We start from the raw sequence: 22,904 nt of genomic DNA on the forward strand, positions 1-22,904 counted from the left end.
AAGTCATCCTGTTTGTCATTTCTTATAGCATAATAATATCCCATCACAATCATATACCACAGTTTATTCAGCCATTCCTCAACTGATGGACATTCCCCTGATTTCCAATTCTTAGCCACCACAAAAAGAGCTGCTATAAATATTTTTCATACAAATAGGTCTTTTGGGGAAGTCTTTGGGATATAAACCTAGCAAAAGTATTGCTGGATCAAAGGATATGCACCATTTGATAGCCCTTTGGGCACAGTTCCAAATTGCTCTCCAGAATGGCTAGATCACAACTCCACCAACAGTGGATTAGCATCCCAGTTTTCTCATATTCCTTTTAACAACCAACATTTTCCTTTTTTGGCATATTTGCTACTCTGATAGGTATGAGGTTGTTCCTTAGAGTTGCTTTAATTTGCATTTCTCTGGTCAATAGTGATTTAGAGCATTTTTTCCCTATGATTATAGAGAGCTTTGATTTCTTTGAAAACTGCCTGTTCATATCCTTTGACCATTTATCAATTGGGAAATGACTTGTATTTTTATAAATTTGACCCAATTCTCTATACATTTGAGAAATGAGGCCTTTATCAGAAATACTTGTTGAAAAATTATTTCCCAGTTTTCTTAGAATTTTCTTATAATTTTGGTTGCATTGGTTTTGTTTATGTAAAAGCTTTGCAATTTCATATTATCAGACTTATCTATTTTACATTTTGTAATGCTCCTTGGTCCTAAATTCTTCCCATGTCCATAAATCTGCAGATAAACTATTCCATGTTCTCTTAATTTATGTTATCACCCTTTATGTGTAAATCATGTACCCATTTTGACCTTATTTTAGTATACAGTGTGAGAAGTTGGTCTATACCTAGTTTCCACCATACTGTTTTCCAGTTTTCCCAGCAGTTTTTGTCAAATAATGAGTTTTTCTTCCAAAAGCTTGGATATTTGGGTTTATCATATACTAGATTACTATAGTCATTTACTATAGTGTAATTTGTACCAATTCTATTCCACTGATCCATCACTCTATTTCTTAGCCAGTATCAGATTGTTTTGATAATTACCACTTTACAATACGGTTTGAGATCTAGTATTGCTAGGCTACCCTCTTTCATATTTTTTCATTGATTCCCTTGATAGCCTTGTTACAAAGCATTTTTCAAAAGGTTTTGTTCTTCCCCTTGCCCTCAATATATGGGAGAAAAAAATATATGTTTTTTGTTATTTGAAAAAAATAGGGGCAGCCAGGTGATGCAGTGGATAAAGCACCAGCTCTGAATTCAGGAAGAACTAAGTTCAAATCCGGCCTCAGACATTGACACTTAGTAGCTGTGTGACCCTGGGCAAGTCACTTAACCCTCATTGCCCTGCCAAAAAAAATTAAATAAATAAAAATGAAATAAAATAAAATTTAAAGAATAAAGTGAAGGGGCTATACTAGATGATCTGATATCTCCAAGGCTTCTTTCTAATTTTAAATCTATGCTTTAAATCGGCTGTGTCATTTAGTAGCCAGTTCAAAAGAAGTCTGGCCAGAATATCAGCAAGAAATATCTCCTAAATTATTGCAGCTGTCTGTTCTTAGACTTTCTTATTCAAATGCAAGGAAGCATCCTACGTAGTCATGGACATTTTTCCAAACATGAATAAGTATAATCCTTCAAACAATTAATAAAGCAATGAGTAAATCTTTCTGCTGCTTCTTTTACTACTTTGCCCTTCTATTTCTTGCTTTATAAGTCTTTCTTCACCACAGACATACTCCCATCAAGAAAAAGTAAATTTCATTAACATATTCTGTAGTAATATTCTCAAATCATTATATCATTTATTGATCATGATCTAGTTATGTTTTCCAGAGGAAGCAGCAGTCATGTTTATGATGTATTAAGGAGGAAAATGCCTATAGTCTATGAAATGCAATCCCTACTGAAATGAGTATCTGAACAATAAGCTCAGGCTTAATGTAATTAGTGATTTTTCTTCCTGAATTGTGAAACTTATCATGATGCAGAAGTTCTATCTGGGAAACTCACCTTCTGTGCTCAGCACATTAAATGCTAAAGAGAAGAACAACTTTTTAACCAAACATAAGGCTAATTTCAGTGGAGAAAAGGCTGACTGGGTGAGAGGATATTTTCTAGGGAAAGGAATTGCTTTCTAATATTAGGTTTATAACTTAATTATAGAAAATCAAGATACAGATCCCTGGATAATGCATAGAGCAGTCATATTCACTGAAAATCTTTGAATAATAAGATAAAAAATGATTGACTTTGGGTTCTACTTAACAAATAAAAAGTATAATAAAAGGTTCCTGAAAAGGTGAGTTAAGGAAGAAGCGATAAAAGGGAGAAGTGAGAAGTTCTTGCTAAGAGAGAATGATTTCTTCTGGGGAATTCTGACTCTCCCAGACAAGGACCGGTTTCTTACTAATTCCTTGGGCAATCTGGGAGGCTAAATGGTTCTATTTTTCTTTCTCTCCCTCTTTGAACCACTTAAAGGTTGAGAAATGCTTATTTGAAAGAACATGAAAAAATCCTCTTTAAAAATGCTACCTGTTTTACAATGGAGTTGAGATGTTCCCAAGAGCAACAGAAATTACCTGGAATTCCCTCCCTTCCCCCCATCAAATCACCTGTGTGAGGTATACCCTTCCACTTGAAGCAGGTCTGAGGTATGACTCCGGGCAGCTGAATCTGTCTTCTTCACATACAGAAATGACGCTGTGACCCTGGGCTTATCTGCCTACCAGCAAAGTCCCCTTATGATGCAGGAGGAGCAAAGACCTTACCTGAGCTATCTTCACCAAGACTTTCTGCAGCTTCTCGCATCTTAATATCCATTATTCTTGTAGAGCTCATGTCCAGCTCCCTAGAAACCAAAGAGAAACGAGTTTTAGTTAAGGGAACATCTTCAGTAAAAGTTACAAGTCAATCAAGTTACTGCTTTTTGCTGGTAACCCTGGTTGCCTGCACACACCTACAAGGCGTAGATAAGATCAAAGGGCAAAGTTCTATAAAAGAGAAATGTGCCTACGCCCCTAAGCTTGGCAATCATTTAAAAATTCATCTGATCACTGACCACAAACAATAGCAGTAGCTGAGGTGGAAAATAGTCAGCTATACCACCAACTATACAAGTCATATCTGGTTCCTTTTTTCCCCCAAAATGAAAGAATCCTTTGTATCTTCATGGAAGTGATATACGTTGGTTACTGGTTTACATTTATGATGCAAACACACCCTAAAGTAGGTAGGGTGCCAACTCGGGCAACCGCTTATATCCTTCAGTAGTAAACTTTAAATAGCACATACACACATAGACACAGACTTAGACACATATTTAAAAACAATTCCTTAATGAGAATTGCTTTGAATGAAATACTTCTTCCATACAGAATGGATTCAAAAGAGTCAATGAAAATTAACAGCTGGATCAATAATATTCATCTGGTGGTCACTTGCAGAAAACACTTAAGTGTTATGGGGAGATAAGAAATAGAATTCTTGCTTTGATGATGCTTATAAGGTAAATTAATCAATTCTGTGGAGTAAATATGCAGGAAACATCATCCCCATCTCATAGAGGCAAGACAGATGGGAATAAAATGGTGCAGTTAGTGACAAGAGATTGGCCTGATTTACAGGTCTTCTAGATATTCTTCAAATAATAATTTCAAATAGTATGTCCTGACCACCAGCTATCTCATTTCTTCTAAGAAAAGAGACACTTTCATTGATCAGCTCTAGCAATAACCTTTTCCTTTCTTTGTTTCTTCCTTCCTTCCTTTCCCTTCCTTCCTTCCTTCCTTTCCCTCCCTCCCTTCTTCCATTCATTCATTCTAATGATTCTATTCATCCAAAACTGGAAAGATTTCATATAGGTTATGACATCAAAATCTTGCTTACTTAGTTACATAAGCTTAACTGTTCCTCAGCCAGACCCTTCCCAATCTTACCAATTGAAATTAAGGATCAGTTAGGAAGGATGATATATTACAAACACCTCAGAAAGTATCCCAATTTCTTTTTAGCACCCTCCTACCATAATTTCTTTCACATTGGCATGAGACACATTTAAATGCAGGCAGGAATTAGGTGTTTCCCTTCTTCGTAAGGGGGTGCTCAACCTATATCCTATTTTGGGGACAATTTCAGCTCCACGGCACTATGGCATTCCAGTCTTATTCTTTGTACCTAAACAGATCCAGGATCTGGAATGTGAGTGTACATGTAAGTATGTCTCTCCAGGACTTCAAGAGGAATAGCAGGCAAAATGGTAGACTGGAGAGTCAAGAAGACCTGAGTTCAAATCTCCCCTTAGACACTTAGTAGCTATGTAAACCTGAGCCAGTGCCTTAATTTCTCTCAGTCTCAGTTTCCTTTTCTGTAAAATGGGTATTAATATAGTTAATTCTAGTTAATATATAAAAACTAAAATTGGATGATGAGGTGGTATTGACCTCTCCCCCAAAATTAAGTATAATTTTTCAATTATGCTTATAAATGCACATACAAAAGAAATACAAGGTAGTTTGGGAAAACCGGACACTAGCAACTGGGAGCCTCAGGAAGGACTTTATGCAAAAGACAGCCCTGAAGATGAGTTTTGAAGGAAAACAAGTGTTCAAAAAGAAAGCGATTAAATGGGAGATTGAGTGCCATGGTTGAGGAAGAGCAAGTTCCAATAGCACTTACCTCACAGGGTTGTTGTCAGAATCAAATGAGATAATGCATTTTTGTAAGCCATAAAATGTTATATAAATGTTTGTTTATTGTTACTACTGTTATTATTCCAAGTGGCTTTTTAGGGTCCTAAACCTCTTACACATTCTGGAACATAAAAGTGTGGTGGCTAAGTAGCTACAGCAGTCTGTAGCTATCTAAGGTCCCGAGAATACTTGGGGGTAGCTTTATGGTAAGGCTTTCTCAGGGACAAACAAACCCACAATTTATTCTAGTCTTAATGCCATCTTTCCATCATTCTGTTTTTTGTTTTTGGATTTGTTTTTCTTTTTTTAAAATGTTCAACAGGGCACAGCTAGGTAGCACAGTGGATAGAGTATAAATCCTGGATTCAGGAAGACCTGAGTTCAAATTTGGCCTCAGACACCTGACACTAGCTGTGTGACCCTGGGTAAGTCACTTAACCCCAATTGCCTCACCAAAAAAAAAAAAAAAAAGAGTGCTCACTAAATAAGCTCCTATTCATGGGTTCTTTCATAATAACTCACACTAAATATCTCCCATTAAGTGCTGCGTCCTCCCTACACACAGATCTATAACAAATTCACCCAAGAAAAATGTATATGTTTTATGGTGTGGGTTATTTTAAGGGTCAAGATATTTATTCCCACACATCTGTGTAATGATTGGAATGACGCCACTTGCTGGAGACTTACTGTAGAAGGCGCCTAAGGGCAAGACATGTGGCTTTTCTTTGGGGTCAGGAAGTGACGTTTGCTTGTGGGAGGAAGAGGGAGCAAGGCTGGTGCTCTCACTCTTTCTTTTCGTCAGGATTCTGGTGGAGAGTGGGAGCTAAAAATGTACTCTCCCTTTGATAGAGGAATCTAGGCCTTTCTCTCTCTCTTCACCAAATTCTTATTCTCCTCAATAAATACTTAAAAGTCTAAACTCTTGGGGCAGCTAGGTGGCGCAGTGGATAAGCACCGGCCCTGGAGTCAGGAGTACCTGAGTTCAAATCCAGCCTCAGACACTTAACACTTACTACCTGTGTGACTCTGGGCAAGTCACTTAACCCCAATTGCCTGACCTAAAAAAAAAAAAAAAAAGTCTAAACTCTTGCTAAAGCTTATAATTTATTGGCAACCACTCATTAGATATTTTAGACAGACTAGCTAGAATTTTAGCCCCTTACATCTGGAAATTTCTGATTTGATTTTATGCATATAATACAACATACTGAGACCCTGCAAAGTTCACTGATACTGGAAAGGAGAAATTAGTTGCAGTCAGGCTAGAACAAGGGTCTGGCGGGGGGGTAGCTAAGTGGCACAGCGGATAGAGTACTGGCCCTGGAGTCAGGAGGACCTGAGTTCAAATCCGGCCTCAGACACATGACACTTACTAGCTGTGTGATCCTGGGCAAGTCACTTAACCCCAACTGCCTCACCAAAAAAAAAAAAAAGAACAAGGGTCTATAATAGAAAAGACTGATACAGTCTCCTGTCTTCTTAAGATGATCTCACACTAACCAATGGACTTTCCTGAAAAAACTGTGAACACATGATCTCACTTCTATATTCTTCTAAACAAAATTATGAATAAGTCATTGCATCCTGCTTCCTTTTGTTCCTCTCAATTCCAACACAATTGGCCACCCCACCCCCCCCCCCCCCCCCCCGCAATTCAGTTCCTGGACTTCCTGCCAAGATAGCTGCATGAAGCTTATGTGGGGATGGGTGGGGATGGGAGGAAGAGGTCACTAAGCTCCTACATACCTACTCCAGTGAAATTCAGTTCCTAATTATCCAGTAATAGAAAGGGACTGGAAAAGCTGAATTGAGATAATAGAATAGAGGCAGTAATCCAGCTGAACACTCCCAACATTCTCCTCCAAACAGCTTTAAAATAACTCCTCAAATACAATTTTGAGTAGCAGAGTCAACAAAGGGTTGGGGGTGAAGACATTTTTTCAGCCTAAGACAACTTAGGAGGTCGTCAAGAGAGGTTTGTGCCACTGGGGTGGGAGCTGGCCTGCATCACCAGCAGTAGACCTTGGTGGCAATTGTGATAGCAGCCACAGCAGCTTCTGGAGCTCTCAGCCCAAAGACAGTTAGGGGGCTGGAGACTTGGTTAGAAAGAGATCACAGGGGGCAGCTAGATGGCCCAGTGGATAAAGCACTGGCCCTGAATTCAGGAGGACCTGAGTTCAAATTCAGCCTCAGGCACTCGTCACTTACTAGCTGTGTGACCCTGGGAAAGTCACTTAAGCTTCATTGCCTCACGGGAAAAAAAAGAGAGATTACAGGGGATGCTTTGATGGCACTGGGTGCAGTTGGCACTGACTGACAACTCTATTGCCCATAAGCAGTTCTGGGTCACAGTTCCAGGGTGGAGAAGAGCAATTATGATCAGTCATGAGGGAGCAGAGGCCCTAGTCACAGTTTCAAGACAAAGAGAAGTGGAAGTGCTTGTGGCTACAGGAGAGAAGGGGACCTAGTCACAGTTCCAGAGCCAAGAGGAGTGCTATTGCTTGCAACTACAAGGGAACAGAGGCCACTCCTGAGTAAAGCCTAGAGGGCAGACAATGAAAGCAGTAACGCCACGTGTTTCCTAAGATCACACCACCTTGGAAGCACTGATCCTCCCCGCCCCACTCCCCACAACTAGCTCTGAAAATAATAGCAGGAAAAAGCCTGAAGTTTGGGACTGCATCTGCACTCCCAGGTGGGCAAAATACAACTTTAATACAAAGTTCAGAGCCAAGAAATAAGCTGGAAAAATGAGTGAACAACAACAAAAAGAACTTGACCATAAAAACCTATTATGGTGGCAGGAAAGACAAAGTATACTCAGAAGAAGATAACAATGTGAAAACAGCTACAAACAAAGTCCCAAGCAAAAGAAAAATGCTTATTTGACCCAAGCTCAACAATATTATTTCTGGAACATTAAAGAAAGAGATAAGAGTGGTAGAAGAAAATTTGAGAAAAGAAATGAGAGTGATGTAAGAAAATTATGAAAAGAGAATTAACTTGGTAGGGAAAAAAACAAAAAATACTGAAGAAAATAATACCTTTAAAAACAGAACTGGCTTAATGTTCAAAGAACCACAAAAATTCACTAAAGAAAAGAACTCCTTATAAAGTAGAATTGGATAAATGGAAAAAGGGATACATAAGCTCACTGAAGAAAACAGTTCCTTAAAAATTATTATTGGGCAAATGGAAGCTAATGACACCATGAGACATCAAGAAACACTTAAAAAAAAGTCAAAAGAATGAAAAAATAGAAGAAAATGTGAAATATTTCATTGGAAAAACTGATCTGGAAAAGAGATCAAGGAGAGATAATTCTTTGGGGGGGGGGGCCAATGAGGGTTAAGTGACTTGCCCAGGGTCACACAATTAGTAAGTGTCAAGTGTCTGAGGCTGGATTTGAACTCAGGCCCTCCTGAATCCAGGGCCAGTGCTTTATCCACTGCGCCACCTAGCTGCCCTTGAGGAGAGATAATTTAAGAATTACTGGATTACCTGAAAGCCATGATCAAAAAAAGCCAAGATATTTCAAGAAATCATAAAGATAAACTGCCCCAAATTTTTGCTTGAGGGTAAAACAGAAATCCACTGATCACTTCCTGAAAGAGATCTCAAAATGAAAACTCCCAAAAACATTATAACCAAATTCTAGAGCTCCTAGGTCAAGGAGAAAATATTGAAAACAACCATAAAAAAAAAATCAAATATTGTGGCACCACAGTCAGGATCACACAAGATTTAGCAACTTCCAGTTAAAGTAGTGAAGGGCTTGGAATATGATATTTTGGAAGACAAAGGAGTTAATATTACATTCAAGAATCAATCACCCACCCAGAAAAATTGGGTATAATCCTTTAGGGGGAAAAAATGGATATTTATGAACAGGCAGTTTTCAGATGAAGAAATTAAAGCTATTTATAGTCACATGAAAAAATGCTTCAGATCACTATTGATTAGAGAAATGCAAATTAAAACTACTCTGAGGTACCAACTCATACCTATTGGATTGGCTAATATGACAAAAAGGAAAATGATAAATGTTGGAAAACATGTGGGGAAATTGGAACACTAATGCATTGTTGGTAGAGTTGTGAACTGATCCAGTCATTCTGGAGAGCAATTTGGAAGTATTCCCAAAGGGCTATAAAACTGTGCATAACCTTAGGTCTATATCCCAAAGAGATCATAAAAAAGGGAAAAGGACCCACATGTACAAAAATATTTATAGCTGCTCTTTTTTTGTGGTGGCCAAGAATTGAAAATTGAGAGGATGCCCATCAATTGGAGAATGGCTGAAGAAGATGTAGTATATGAATGTGATGGAATACTATTGTGGTATAAGAAATGATGAACAGGCAGATTTCAGAAAAATCTGGAAAGACTTAAGTGGACTGATGCTGAGTGAAGTGAGCAGAACCAGGAGAAAATTAGAGGCAATAAGAGCAATATTGTGGGGCAGCTAGGTGGTGCAGTGGATAAAGCACTGGCCCTGGATTCAGGAGGTCCTGAGTTCAAATCCAGTCTCAGACACTTGACACTTACTACCTGTATGACCTTGGGCAAGTCACTTAACCCTCACTGCCCCCCCCCCCCACAAAGGAGCAATATTGTGTGATGATCAACTGTGACAGACTTGGCTCTTTTCAGCAGTGCAATGATCCAAGACAATTCTAAAAGACTCTTGATAGAAAATGCTCTCCATATCCATATCCAGAAAAAAGAACTGTGGAGTCTGAATGGAGTCACTTTATTTATTACTGTTATTTTTCTTTCTTGTGTTTTCCCCTTTGTTCTGATTCTCCTTTTACAACATGACTAATATGGAAATATATATAACATTATGTATACATATATGTATATGTGTATGGGTGTGTGTATACACATATATCTGATTGCTTGCCGTCTTAGGGAGTTGAGGAGGGAAGGGGGGAGAAAAATTGGGAACTCAAAATCTTATAAAAATGAATGTTGAAAACAATCTTTTCATGTAATTAGAAAATAAAATTTAAAATACTACTAAATTACAAAAAAAGATATTTAACGAAATAAACAACTTTCAAGCATTCTAATGAAAAGACCAGAGCTGAACAGAAAACTTGACATTGAAATACAATACTCAAGATATACATAAAAAGGTAAATATGAAAGAGAAATGGTTAGAGACTCAGTAAAGTTAAACATTTACATTCTTATATAGGAAGATTATACATGTAACTCCTAAGGACTTTATCATAATTGGGATGGTTAGGAGGAGTATACAAAGACAGAGGCCATGAATATGAGTCAATTATGCTGGGATGATCTCCAAAAAAAAATGAAGAGGTGAAAAGGAGGCATGTACTGGGAGAAGAAGAAAGGGAGATGTAGTATGGTAAAACTTTTCTCACATAAAAGAGGTAAGTAAAAACAAGTGGAGGGGGGAAATAGGGGTGATGTACAGGCAATACTTGAACCTTACTGTCACTGGAATTGGTTCAAAGAGGGAAGAATGTATGTATATATGTATGTATGTGTATGTGTGTATACACACATTCAGTTGGGTATAGAAAAACTACCTTACCCAACAGAGAAATAGGAAGGGAAGGGGATAAGAGATATTGGGGCAGGCGAAAAGAATAAAAGGGAAGATGAATTAAGAAAGGCAGTGGTCAGAAGCAGACTTAAGAAGGTCAGTATATGAGAGAGAGAGAGAGAGAGAAGGGGGGAAGAAACAGAAGATAAGGGGATAGAGGAAAATACACAGTTAGTAATCATAACTGTGGATGTGAATGGGATGAATTTACCCATAAAACAGAAGCAGATAGCAGAATGGATTAGAAACTACACTCCAACAATAATATGTTGTTTATAAGAGACACACTTGAAACAGAAACACATACACAACATTAAAATAAAGAGTTAATGTAGATTCATACTTCAGCTGATGTAAAAAAGGCAGGGGTAGCAATCATTATCTTAGACAAAACAACAGCAAAAATAGATCTAATTAAAATAGATAATCTAGATTATCCAGATACTTTAGGGCATCTAGATGGCACAGTGGATAGAGCACTGGGCCTGGAGTCAGGAAGACAACTTCCTGAGTTCAAATTTGGCTTTACTGGTTGTGTGACCCTGGACATGTCACTTAACCCTATTTACCTCAGTTTTCTTGTTTGTGAAAATAAGCTGAAAAAGGAAATGGCAAACCACTTTAAGGAACTTTACCTAGAAAATCCCAAATGGGATCGCAAAGAGTCAGACACAACTGAACAACAAACCCAAGAAAAATGAAATAATATCAAAAAAATTTACAGCAAGTTTCTCTGATAAAGGTCGCATTTCTCATATACAGAATTGACCCAAATTTATAAAAATAAGAGCCATTCTCTAATTGATAAATGGTTAAAGGATACAAATAGGATGGTTTTACTTTTACTTATTTTACTTTTTTGGTTATATTTTGAGTACCTAGCTATTGAACCTTGCTCCCTCCCAACTCCACACGAGAGAAGGCCAACACTTGACACAGACATTCTAAACATACTTCCATATATCAGTTCTTTCTCTGGGGGTGGATAGCATACTCTTTCATAAGTACTTTGTAGTTGATTTGAATATCCATATAACTCAGAATAGCTTAGTGATTCACACTCTTTAAACTAATATTGCTGTTATTGTATACAATGTTTTCTCAGTTTTGTTCATTTCACTTTTCATTATTTCCTACAAGTCTTTCCATGTTTTCCTAAAATCAACCTGATCATCATTTCTTACAGCACAATCATATGCCAATACTTAATTCATCCATTTCCAAACTGATGGACATACTCTCACTTTCCAGTTCTTTGCCACCACAAAGAGGCCTGCTATAAATATTTTAGAATATATAGATTCTTTTCCTTTTTCACTAATCACCTTGGGGAACAGCCCCAATACTGCTGGGTCAAAGGGCAGACAGTTTTGCAACTCTTTGGGCATAATTCCAGATTGCTCCCCAAAACTATTGGATCAGTTCACAGTCACATAAACAGTGTATTAGTGTTCCAATTTTTCCATATCTTCTTCAACATTTGTCATTTTAGCCAATCTGATAGGTATGAGATGGTACCTCAGAGTTCTTTTTATTTGCATTTCTCTAATCAAGAGATTTAGAGCATTTTTTTTCATATGGATATATATCTCTGATTTCTTCTTCTAAAAACTGACAGTTTAAATTAAACTACAAATTAAAACAACTCTGAGATACCATGTCACATGTATCAGAAATCACAAATGCTGGCAGGGAGTGAACAAGGAAAAAAAGTACACTAACAAACTGTTGGTGGAGTTGTGAACTGGCCTAACCATTCTGGAGAACAATTTGGAAGTATGCCCAAAGGGCTATCAAACTGTACATACCCTTTGACCCAGCAATTCCATGACTAGGTCTATACCCCAGAGATCAAAGAAAAAGGAAAAAGGCCTATCTGTACAAAAAATATTTACAGCAGTTCTTGTTTTGTGGTGGCAAAGAATTGGAAATTATGGGGATGATCATCAACTGGGGAATGACTGAACAAGTTGTGGTATGAGTGTGATGGAATACTATTGTGCTATAAGAAATGATGTGGGGGTGGTTTTAGGAGAAAACACAACACATCACAACATCTTTATAAACTGAGACAAAGTGCTGTGAGAAAAAACCAGGAGATCATTGTGCATAACAACAATGTTGTAATGTTGTCAAGTGTGAAAGACTGGGCTACTCTGATCAATACAATGATCTAAGGTAACTCCAAAGGATTCATGATGGAAAACGCAATTTGCCTTCAGAGAGAGAACTGATGAAATCTGAGTGCAAATTAAAGTATAATTTTCTTTTTTTTTCTTTCTCTTGTTATATGGCTACGGAACATGTTTTGCATGATTTCACATGTATAATTGATATAATTTTGCTTGCCTTCTCATCAATGGATAGGTGGGAGAGAGGTGAGAGAGAAAGAAAGAATTTGGAACTCAAAAGTAAAATAGAATGCTTAAAATAAATAATTTTTCAAAAAAAGAAGAAGAAAAAGGCTGTATCAGCTGTCAAAATGCAAAGCTCCTGCCACAACTAGGCATCAGCATTAAGTCCTGCTCACCCTTTGAAGTAATTTTTCCCACTCAAGCCAGAAGTAACTGACTAAGGTAGCTTCCAGATGCCATTGGTGGACCATTTATCTTATTAGCTCCATTGGCTTCATGTGTTTGGAAGGTTGTGCTGACTTTGCACATTTTGAACCCAGACCTCGGTTCTACTCTCTTCTGCCCTATAGCAAAAAGGAAAACTCAATTAGCACCCAGGGTCAGCTTTCTAACCCTTACAACATTAGACCCTACAGCCACAAGGAAAGCTTTTGAGTCATGTTCCCCTAGGACCAGCTTTTGGGACTTCTAACAGTATACTCATAGAACTCCTCCCTAATGTGGCCTTGTATTTTAAATTTATTCTCAGGACAGGCCATTTAAAATATGCGTGGTTATATTAAACATAAGTATTAGGCTCAAGCTTTAGTTTCTTTAGATTGATGAACAAAAATGTCCTAAATAAATGTTCTCCTTTAAAAAAATTGTCTGGATGAATACCCTGACCTATGGAGGGGGTAGAATTATATCTATCCGCTCACTTAACTTATTGCTAGTCTAAGAGATATAGTTTTCAGGTTCAAGGTAAATTTCTGATTGTTGTTTCTTTTTTTAAGTCAGAAAAGTATTTTATTATTTTCTAGTTACACGTAAAGATAGTTTTCAACATTTATTTACATAAGATTTTTAGTTCCAAATTTTTCTCCTATGTTGATTGTTGTTTCTTTACTGGGGGAAGCAGGACAGAGGCTTGAATCCCCATCAAATTCCAGTTCTATGATGAACACATATGGGGGGAGCAAAGCAACCCATTGATCCAAGTCAACAGTAAAACAGAAATCAGATAAGGTATATATAGAATATGTACTAGATAATACAGAGTGAAGGAGTTCTCCCTTTGGGAACAAGATAACTCAGCTCCACAAAGAGACAGTTGCAGATCTTACCCAAGAGGAAGTTCTCTGAATTCTCTAGGTAGTGAGATAGGGATAGGATTTCTTAGGGTCCTACTACACCTCCAAAGAAAGAACTGATATTGATGGAACAGACTGAAGCATGCTATTTTTCACTTTCTTTCATTCTTTTTAATTCATGTTTTCTTTTACAAAATGACTAATATGGCAATGTTTTACATAATCATACATGTATAACCCATATCTGATTGTTTGTTGCCTAAGGGAAGGGGGAGGGAAGGGAGGAAGGAGGAATAAAAATTGGAACCCAAAACTATAAATAAAAATGTTTATTACTTAGAAAGAAAGAAAGGCCTGAAAGCAAATTTCTCTTCTCTAAGGCTCTTGCCAACTTTGAACACCCCATGCTTGGCCTTGGGGCATTGATCTCCACTAGTGAGAAGAGCATCCCATAGGAAAGGGCTTTGGAATGTGCCATTCTTAATAATCTGCACATTCCTGCCCCATCTACTGTCAACCATTATTGGCATCTTACTTTCAATCAATCTTCACAAACTTTGCCTTCTCCCCTCCTCTTCTTTGAAAACAAAAACAAAAAACAAAAAAAGTGGGCAAGGTTCGAGGGTAGGGACTGTCTCTAATGAATAGGAGTCATCATTAAAAGAATGCTTGCTTTGTGACAATGGAGATAGTCAATAAACATTTATGAAAAGCTTACTATTTGCCAGACATTTGGGAATACCAAGTACAAAAAAAAAAAAAAAAAGACAGCCCCTGTAAACTCAAGAAGTTTACAATCTAATGGAGGAAGACAACACAAAAAGAAGTTGAAAAGGTTTGGAAATGGTACTTGCCAGACGGGGAAATGATGGAGAGGTCAGAGGTGTCCCAGAGCAGTGCAGCCAGTTAAGAAATGAAGTTCTGAGCTGAACTCTCACCTTAAATAGAGGTTTTAGAGTTCACAGCTCCTTCAATCAGAGGGGCCCCAGGTTAGTGATGAAGCAGAATAACAAGGCAGATGAGATCTTACAGGATAATGAGTTTTTCCCAATAATGAGCTTCCTGGGGAAATGGTGATAAGGTGGAGCATGAAGACTGATGATACTCAATGCAGATAATGATACCAGTTTTGCTCTGGCTATGGCAATGATAAGGACAGCTAGGTAGTTCTGCCAAGCCTAGAATTCAAATCTGGCCTCAGGCACTCACTAGCTGTGTGATCCTGGGCAAGTCACTTCACCCCAACTGCCTTAAACATCCAGGGTCATCTCCAGTTGTCCTGATGTATATCTTGCCACTGGATCCAGATAGCTTCAGAGGAGAGAGTGAGGCTGGTGACTTTGCACAGCCTTTCTTCACTTAAATCCAGTTCATTGTAAGTCATGACATCACCCCGATGTCATAGTCCTCTTTGAAAATGAAGGACAGGGGGCAGCTAGGTAGCGCAGTGGATAGAGCACCGGCCCTGGAGTCAGGAGTACCTGAGTTCAGGTCCGGCCTCAGACACTTAACACTTACTAGCTGTGTGACCCTGGGCAAGTCACTTAGCCCCAATTGCCTCACTAAAAAAAAAAAAAAAATGAAGGACAGACTACAACAACAAAAACAACAACAACCCTGGGCAAGTCATTTAAACCTGTTTGCTTCAGTTTCCTTATCTGTAAAATGAGCTGGAGAAGGAAATGGAAAACCAACTCCAGCATCTCTGCCAAGAAAACTCAAATGGGGTCATGAAGAGTTGGACATGACTGAAAAATGATTGAACGCCAAGGGAGGATCTTTTTATTATTCTGCTTCTGCTTTCCAGTTAGAGAAGCTGAAGCAATTGAGAGTATTGACAAGGTGTGAATACTCAAGCTGAGGGCAGTTGGGTGGTGCAGTGGATAAAGTACAGGGCCTGGAGTTAGAAAGAATTGAGTTCTGATCCCCCAGAAACTTAATTTACTCACTAGCTGTATGACCTTGGGGAAGTCATTTAACCCTGCTGGCCTGTCTCCTCATCTGCCAAATGATCTGGAGAAGGAAATGGCAAACCACTCCAGTATCTTTGTCAAGAAAACCTCAAATAGGGTCATAAAAAATCAGACAGGATTGAAATGACTGAACAAGGACCAAAAAACCCTTTATAAAGGAAAGCTTTGTGAGGAGTTTCTTGCTTCAATCCTTTAGCCCTTCAAACAATGGGGAGAGGCAATTGAGGAAGTTGAGAAGTTGCTGAGTATCAAAAACTGAGTCAATCTGCATATGATAAGATTTCAGGTGATCAGCTTTTCCTGGGAGAGAAGTGAGGTTTCCTGGAAACCAGGCTGAACAGCTGAAGAAAAAAATGCAAATTTGGGGGCCCTCTACAAAGGGAGAGCATAGGAAGCTCTACTAGGAAGAGCTGAAAATGCATTTGTATATTCAGTTAGCTACAGATTGAACTAAGGTTCTGTTTTTGCATCTCCATTGCTCAGCCCAATGTCTGGAATAGACTAAGTGCTTAATAAATGCTTGTTGATTGTTGGCTGAGACTATAAATTAATACATTATAATTCCAATCAATTCATCAAGAGGTATTTATTAAGCCAAACCCCTGGAATTTGTGAAGAAGAAATGACCAATAGGAATAAAGAACAGCTTTGGCGCCTGTGTCTGTCTGGGTAATAGTTGTCATTCTTCCACAACAGAAGTGGTTTTTAGGAAACCTGTAACTGATCAAAGTATTTTAGGTAAGTGGAGGGTAGAGACAGTGCAGCAACACCTATGTATGATTAGTGAAGACGGACTTACTGGAAGAAACAGGGCATTGCTATGACTCATAATAGCCAGGCAGATTGTAAAGAACATTCCCTCACCTTTCATTATGTACAATGTATCAATGGAAGCCATCTGAAGAGATTTGAATAGAAAAATTAATCAGGTTAAAAACTGCAGAGCTAAATTGAATTTCTTGGAAGCTCTGATGCACAGAAACAACTTACAATTTGAGACTTGTATTACAGAAATGACTCCAGTGTATTTTGAGCAATGTATTAGCTATCGCAAAGCATTTTTGGAAAAAATCTCATTACGGTTCACAAGCATTTATTGCTAAAGGCCAACCAAGATTGACATCAATTTAAAAATGATGTATGTGGATCAAGCAATGGAAAAACCAAGCAGAGTTATTAAATGTGTAATAATGGACTAAAAAAAAGGCCACCTATGATCAAATGTTCCAACTGTAGCCAAGAAAGCTAAAGAAAACATTTTTTTTTTTAAATAGAGAACATGGTTTATAAAAAGGTCAAAATCAGAGGTCTGTTTTAGTTTAGGTCTCAATATAGTCAAATATGAACATATTTCTTTCACTGAAATATGGTTTATCATTAACCATGTGAATCATAGAGATGAAAAGGACCTTTGAATACATCTTGTACCATTCCTTTACTTTATAGATGACGAAACCAACCCCACCCCCCCAATGAAGTGACTGGCAAAAGGTCACATAGTCAGGGAAAAGCAAAGCTAGGATGGAGGCAGCTAGGTGGTGCTGTGGATTGAGCCCTAAGTCTGGAGTCAGGAAGACCTGAGTTTAAATCTGACCTCAGACACTTACTAGTGGTATGACCCTGGGCAAGTCACTGAACCTGTTCCTCTTAAACCACTGGAGCATGAAAAGGCAAACCAATTTAGGATCTTTGCCAAGAAAACCCCAAATGGAGTCAGAAAGAGTTGGACAGGACTGAAAAATTACTGAATAATAACAAAAAAGAAATAAGATAAAGGTCTCCTGACTATTAAATCCAATGTCCTATCCATTCTACTAGTTTGACTTGTGTTGCTCTACCTGAAATTATATTATTTCAGGATGATAATTGAGTATCTTAATAAAGAGGCACTATTACAGAGTAGATAGAGGGTTGGCTTCCAAGTCAGAAAGACTTGAGTTTAAGTCCTGCTTCTGATACATAGTGGCTGTGTGACCCTGGACAAGTCACTTAACTTCTCAGTGTAACAGACAAATCTCTAAGTCTAAAAATTTCATAATAGTTGGCCATCTTCATCAGTAGTGGGAGTTTCATCATGGGTAGTCTCTATACGAATAAAACCACAGGTCTGAATCAGAATTAAAAACAAAACAAAACAAAACAACACAGGAAAACAAACAAATCCAGTCATAACATTCAGAGATATCTACATGAAACTTTCTTCACTTGAAAAAAAAAATCTATATCAGAAGAGTACAGAGGAGGGTTATTGTCTTCTATAGAATAGAAGAGAAGAGAATATTAACTTGTTGCATTGCTTAATCATTAGACTGTCTACCTCTTTCTGAGACCAAGTTTTAGGAACGAGAAATGGGGGAAAAGAAATTTAAATAGACAAAGAACAGCATCTCAGAGCTAGTCTCTTGTCTTTGATGGGGCCATAGTCTTTGATTATGTGGGCTTATAATCACATTATCTTTGAGTTCAAGGAAGCATCTCAGAGACTTTGACTTACTTGTGACAGCAAGAGTGGTTATCTGTCTTTTGTAGGGTTTCTGAAAATAACATATATGAACAACACCTCCCACTTCGAAAAGCCTCCATGTTTATTGGAGGGTGGAGTCTTCACGTTTTATTGCTGGCAAGGTTTAATGATTAACCCATGCAAAACCTGCCACAGGTTCAAATACAGTTCATGCCCAATAAAACTCTGTTGACCAACATAGTTTGCCAGAGGAAGCATTAATGCCAACTGTGTCTTCCAAAAGTGTAGATCACATCCTTTTAAAAGAACTGAAATCAGAGAAAAAGGCAGACACTTCCCATAAAGACAGAAGAATGAAGGTGTCAACTATGAAAAGAAAAAAAATGCAGTAATCTAATTATGTTTCTGAATAGACACAGACTAAAGATGCCTTTTGGTCAATCTTCTTCTTTCATCTCAAAAGGGTATCCCATTGCTCCTAGTTATGATGTCAGTGTGAGAAGCCAACGAGGAGTCTAGCCTTACCACGTGTCCCTCAGCAAAGATCAAAAAAGCAGCACCAGACCAAGAAATCCAAAGTGAAATTAGACTAAGTATCTTCATCCAGACCAAGACTTCCTAAAAGAGGGCCAGACCTGGAGTCAGGAAGATTCACCTTCAGATACTTACTAGCTGTGTGACCCTGGACAAGTCACTTTACCCCAACTGCCTCCCCCCCCCAGATCCAATGACCTTTTCTCAATCATCATTCTTCTTGGTTACTGTTCATTACACTTTTCTCCTTTATATTTTCTCCTGAGTAGGTTTTTGGGACACCATTCTCTCCTGGTTCTCCTACCTATTTTGCCACTTCTTCACAATTTCCTTTGTGGTCCCTTTATTCTCATCATGTACTCTAACAGTAATTGTCCCACAAGGGTTTTTTGTTCTGGATCCTCTACTCTTCTCCCTCTATACTACTTTACTTGGTGATCTTGGTGGATTGAGTTATTGTCTTTATGCTGGTGATTCTCTTTTTTGGGGGGAGGCAACTGGGGTTAAGTGACTTGTCCAAGGTCACACAGCTAGCAAGTATCTGAGGCCAGATTTAAACTCAGGTTCTCCTGACTCCAGGGTTGATGCTCTCTATCTACTATACCACCGAGCTGCCCCATATGATTCCCAAATTTACCTATCCTGCCCTAACCTCTCTTCTCACCTCCAGTATCATATCCCCAACTGCTTTTCAGACATCTCCAACTAGATGTCCAAGAAGACATTGTAAACTCAACATGTCCAAAGCTGAATTCATTATCTTTCCTCCTAAATTCTCCCCACTGCCAAACTTGCCCATTACTGTTGAAGGTTTCATCATCTTCCCAGTCACCTAGACTTGGCAACATTCTCCACTCCTATCTCTCACCTTCTCCATATCGGATCTGTTGCCAAGGCCTGTTGATTTCACCTTGGCAGTATTTCTATTGTCAGCACTTTTGCACAGCCTCTCATCACCTCATGCTTGTACTATTTAAATAGCCCGGCAGTGGTTGGTCTGCTTGTCACAAGCGTTTCCCTTCAGCTGCCAAAGGGATTTGCCTAAAATGCAGGTGCGAACATGTCACCCTCTACTCCATAAACTCCTGTGACACCCTGTCACTCTCAGGATCACAGACTGAATCCTCTGTTTGGTGTTAACCTGGCCTCACTTCTCTGCCTTTCTAGTCTCCTTACACCTTACACTCCCCCAGATACTCTTTGATCCAGTAACACTGGCCTCCTCGTTGTATCCTGAACAAGACATTCCATCTCTAGGCTCCAGGCACTTTCTCTTACTGTCCCCCATGCCTGGAATGCTCTCTTTCCTCATCTCCTCTGGCTTTGTTCAAATCCCAACTAGAATCCTATCTTCTTTTTTTGTTTTGTTTTGGTTTTGGTGGGGCAATGAGGGTTAAGTGACTTGCCCAGGGTCACACAGCTAGTAAGTGTCAAGTGTCTGGGGTCATATTTGAACTCAGGTCCTGCTGAATCCAGGGCCAGTGCTTTATCCACTGCGCCACCTAGCTGTCCCTACAATCCTATCTTCTATAAGAAGTCTTTCCCAATCTCTTTGAATTCCAATGCTTATTCTATAACTTATTTGTACATATTTGTTTGATTGTTTCCTCATTTAGATTGTGAACTCCTTGGGAACAGGAACTATCTCTCATGTTTGTTCATATCCCCAGCCCTTAGCACAGTGACTAGCCCATAGTGGGTGCTTCATAAATGTTTATTGACTAACTATCAAAAAATATGGGAGGGGATGAAGCCTGGTCCTGGCACTAAACTGTCACATTAGGAACTGAGCTTAGAGTTATGAGCTAATAGAAGATAACCAAACACTATGAAGAAATACTATGGATCAAGAGAGTCTACAACAACTAAGGTAGAGTCACCGAGAAAAAAATGGCTTAAACACAAGGACTACAAGATTATCTGGAAGAAAAGAGACAAGAGAGGCAGCTAGGTGGCACAGTGGATAGAGAACTGGCCCTGGAGTCAGGAGGACCTGAGTTCAAATCCAGCCTCAGACACTTGACACTTACTAGCTGTGTGACCCTTGGCAAGTCACTTAACCCCAACTGCCTCACAAAAAAAAAAGAAAGGAAGGAAGAAAGAAAAAAAGGAGACAAGAGATAATGAAATAAGAGCCCTGGAGGATAATAAGTTCAGTTTTAGACATGTTGAGTTTAAGATATCTTCTTGGACATTCAGTTGAAGATGTCTGAAAGGCAACTGGAAGGAGAATAAGTGGTTTACAATAGAAGGTAGAAAATCTTACCCAAGTAACAGACTCCTGATATTCGAATGGAACAAACAGATCCCCATGACTTTGGGAGACAAAAGGAAATCTTAGAATGAAATAAAAGGATTGAAAAAATAGAAGAACATATCAAAAGCAATTGTCTGTTGAATCTCAAATGATCTTTTCTTGACTTGTCAAAAACAAATGACCTGGGGCAGCTAGGTGGCACAGTGGATAGAGCACTGGCCCTGGAGTCAGGAGTACCTGAGTTCAAATCCGGCCTCAGACACTTAACACTTACTAGCTGTTTGACCCTGGGCAAGTCACTTAACCCCAATTGCCTCACTAAAAAAAAAACCAAAACAACAAAAAAACCCAAAACCAAACCAAAACCAAACCAAAACCAAAACAACAAAAAAACAAAAACAAATGACCTGTAAAACAGGTCAAGGAGAGAAAAGTTAACTGTATGAAATCCATGTCTTCCACTAGCCATGAAAAGGAGTAGCATGTGACATAGTATTCTGTAATGGATGGATACCCAGCATCAGTGTAAGAAAGATCTAGGTTCAAGTTCTCTGTCCAACACATACTAGTTTTATCACCCTATGAAAATCACTTAATTTTTCAGTGCCCCAGGAAATTGTCTAAGGCTGCAAGGTGTACTAGAGTTACTAATCTTCATTAGTAGAGATTGTTTCCTTATAAGGAGCTTCTTACACTGATGAAATATTTGGACAAAAAAAAAATGAAGAAAAGAAACATTTTCTCCTTGAACTTCCACCTTCATAAGAGTCCATATTCAGAACTCCAAAAAACCTGGGGTATTTAGCCCAGGGCAGCCTGAGGGCCAGTGGTTACTCTTCAAATACATTCTTTAATTATATTCATCCTACTCCACTCATTCAGAATACCAAAGAATCATCAATTTAGATCACTTAAATCCAATTCCCTGCAAGTTATGACATTACCCTAATGTCATGGTCCTCTTTGAGAATGAAGGACAAACAACAACAGCTCTCTATCCACTGTACCTCACTCCCTTATGGGTCAGAATCTACCTCATCATAACTTGTGCTCGCTGGTTCTAGTTTTTTACCTTATAAAGCAACATAAAGTCCTGTCCTTCCAGATGTTGGCTCTTCAAACGGTTAGAGATTGTTGTACTTCCTAAATCTTCTGTTTTTCTACTTAAACAGTACTATTGCCTTCAAACGTCATTCCTAGGAAATAGCTTTCTGACTCCTCCTCGTCCACTGAGGATTGGGTGCTTCTCTTAAAACGTGGTACCCTGAACTGCATCAAAATAATACAAAAGTTGTTTGACAGAGTCCCTGTGGGACTACTTCCCACCAGCTAGACTGCTTTTGTACCTCTTTGAAACTCTCCCTCCTGCTAGTATCTTCTCCATTTGCTGCTTTTCAGCTTCTTGTGTGTGTGTGTGTGTGTGTGTGTGTGTGTAGTCATCTCCCAATAGTCTGTAAGCTTAAAGAGGGCAGGAACTCTCTGTTTTTATTTATATTTTTAGCACAGTGTCCGTCACTTAACAGACATTATTAGCTAGCTTGTTCTCTCTCTCTTTTTTTTTTTTAAGGCAATTGGGGTTAAGTGACTTGCCCAGGGTCAAACAGCTAGTAAGTGTTAAGTGTCTGAGGTCGGATTTGAACTCAGGTACTCCTGACTCCAGGGCTGGTGCTCTATCCACTGCGCCACCTAGCTGCCCTGCTTGTTCTCTTTACTGTACTTTTTCTTTTGTTGTTTAGGTGATTAGTCATATTTGACTCTGTGACCCCATTTGGGGTTTTCTTGGCAAAGATACTGGAGTGCTTTGCCATTTCCTTCTCCAGCTCATTTGGCAGATGAGGAAACTAAGGCAAACAGAATTTAAGTGACTTACCCAGGGTCACACAGCTACTAAGTATCTGAGGCCAGATTTAAACTCAGTTCTTTCTGACTCCAGGCCTGGCACTCTATCCACAGTGCCACC

General features: G+C 38.7%; 1 protein-coding gene across 8 annotated transcripts in view; it reads right to left on the reverse strand.

Moving 5' to 3' along the window:
- Positions 1 to 22,904, reverse strand: part of CRACDL (CRACD like) — a 255,354-nt gene that overhangs the window by 63,668 nt on the left and 168,782 nt on the right. For 7 of the 8 annotated variants that reach the window (XM_043990988.1, XM_043990986.1, XM_043990990.1 and 4 more), the window contains one exon: positions 2,789 to 2,868. In XM_043990988.1, coding sequence (XP_043846923.1) covers positions 2,789 to 2,858 — 70 coding nt within the window. In that variant the 5' untranslated portion in view covers positions 2,859 to 2,868. Of the gene's footprint in view, positions 1 to 2,788; positions 2,869 to 12,819; positions 12,930 to 22,904 lie in introns of those variants that run through there. The other variant, XM_043990989.1, reaches the window with a different exon arrangement.

This window comes from Dromiciops gliroides, chromosome 3, assembly GCF_019393635.1.
Source record: "Dromiciops gliroides isolate mDroGli1 chromosome 3, mDroGli1.pri, whole genome shotgun sequence".
Classification (NCBI taxonomy): Eukaryota; Metazoa; Chordata; class Mammalia; order Microbiotheria; family Microbiotheriidae; genus Dromiciops; species Dromiciops gliroides.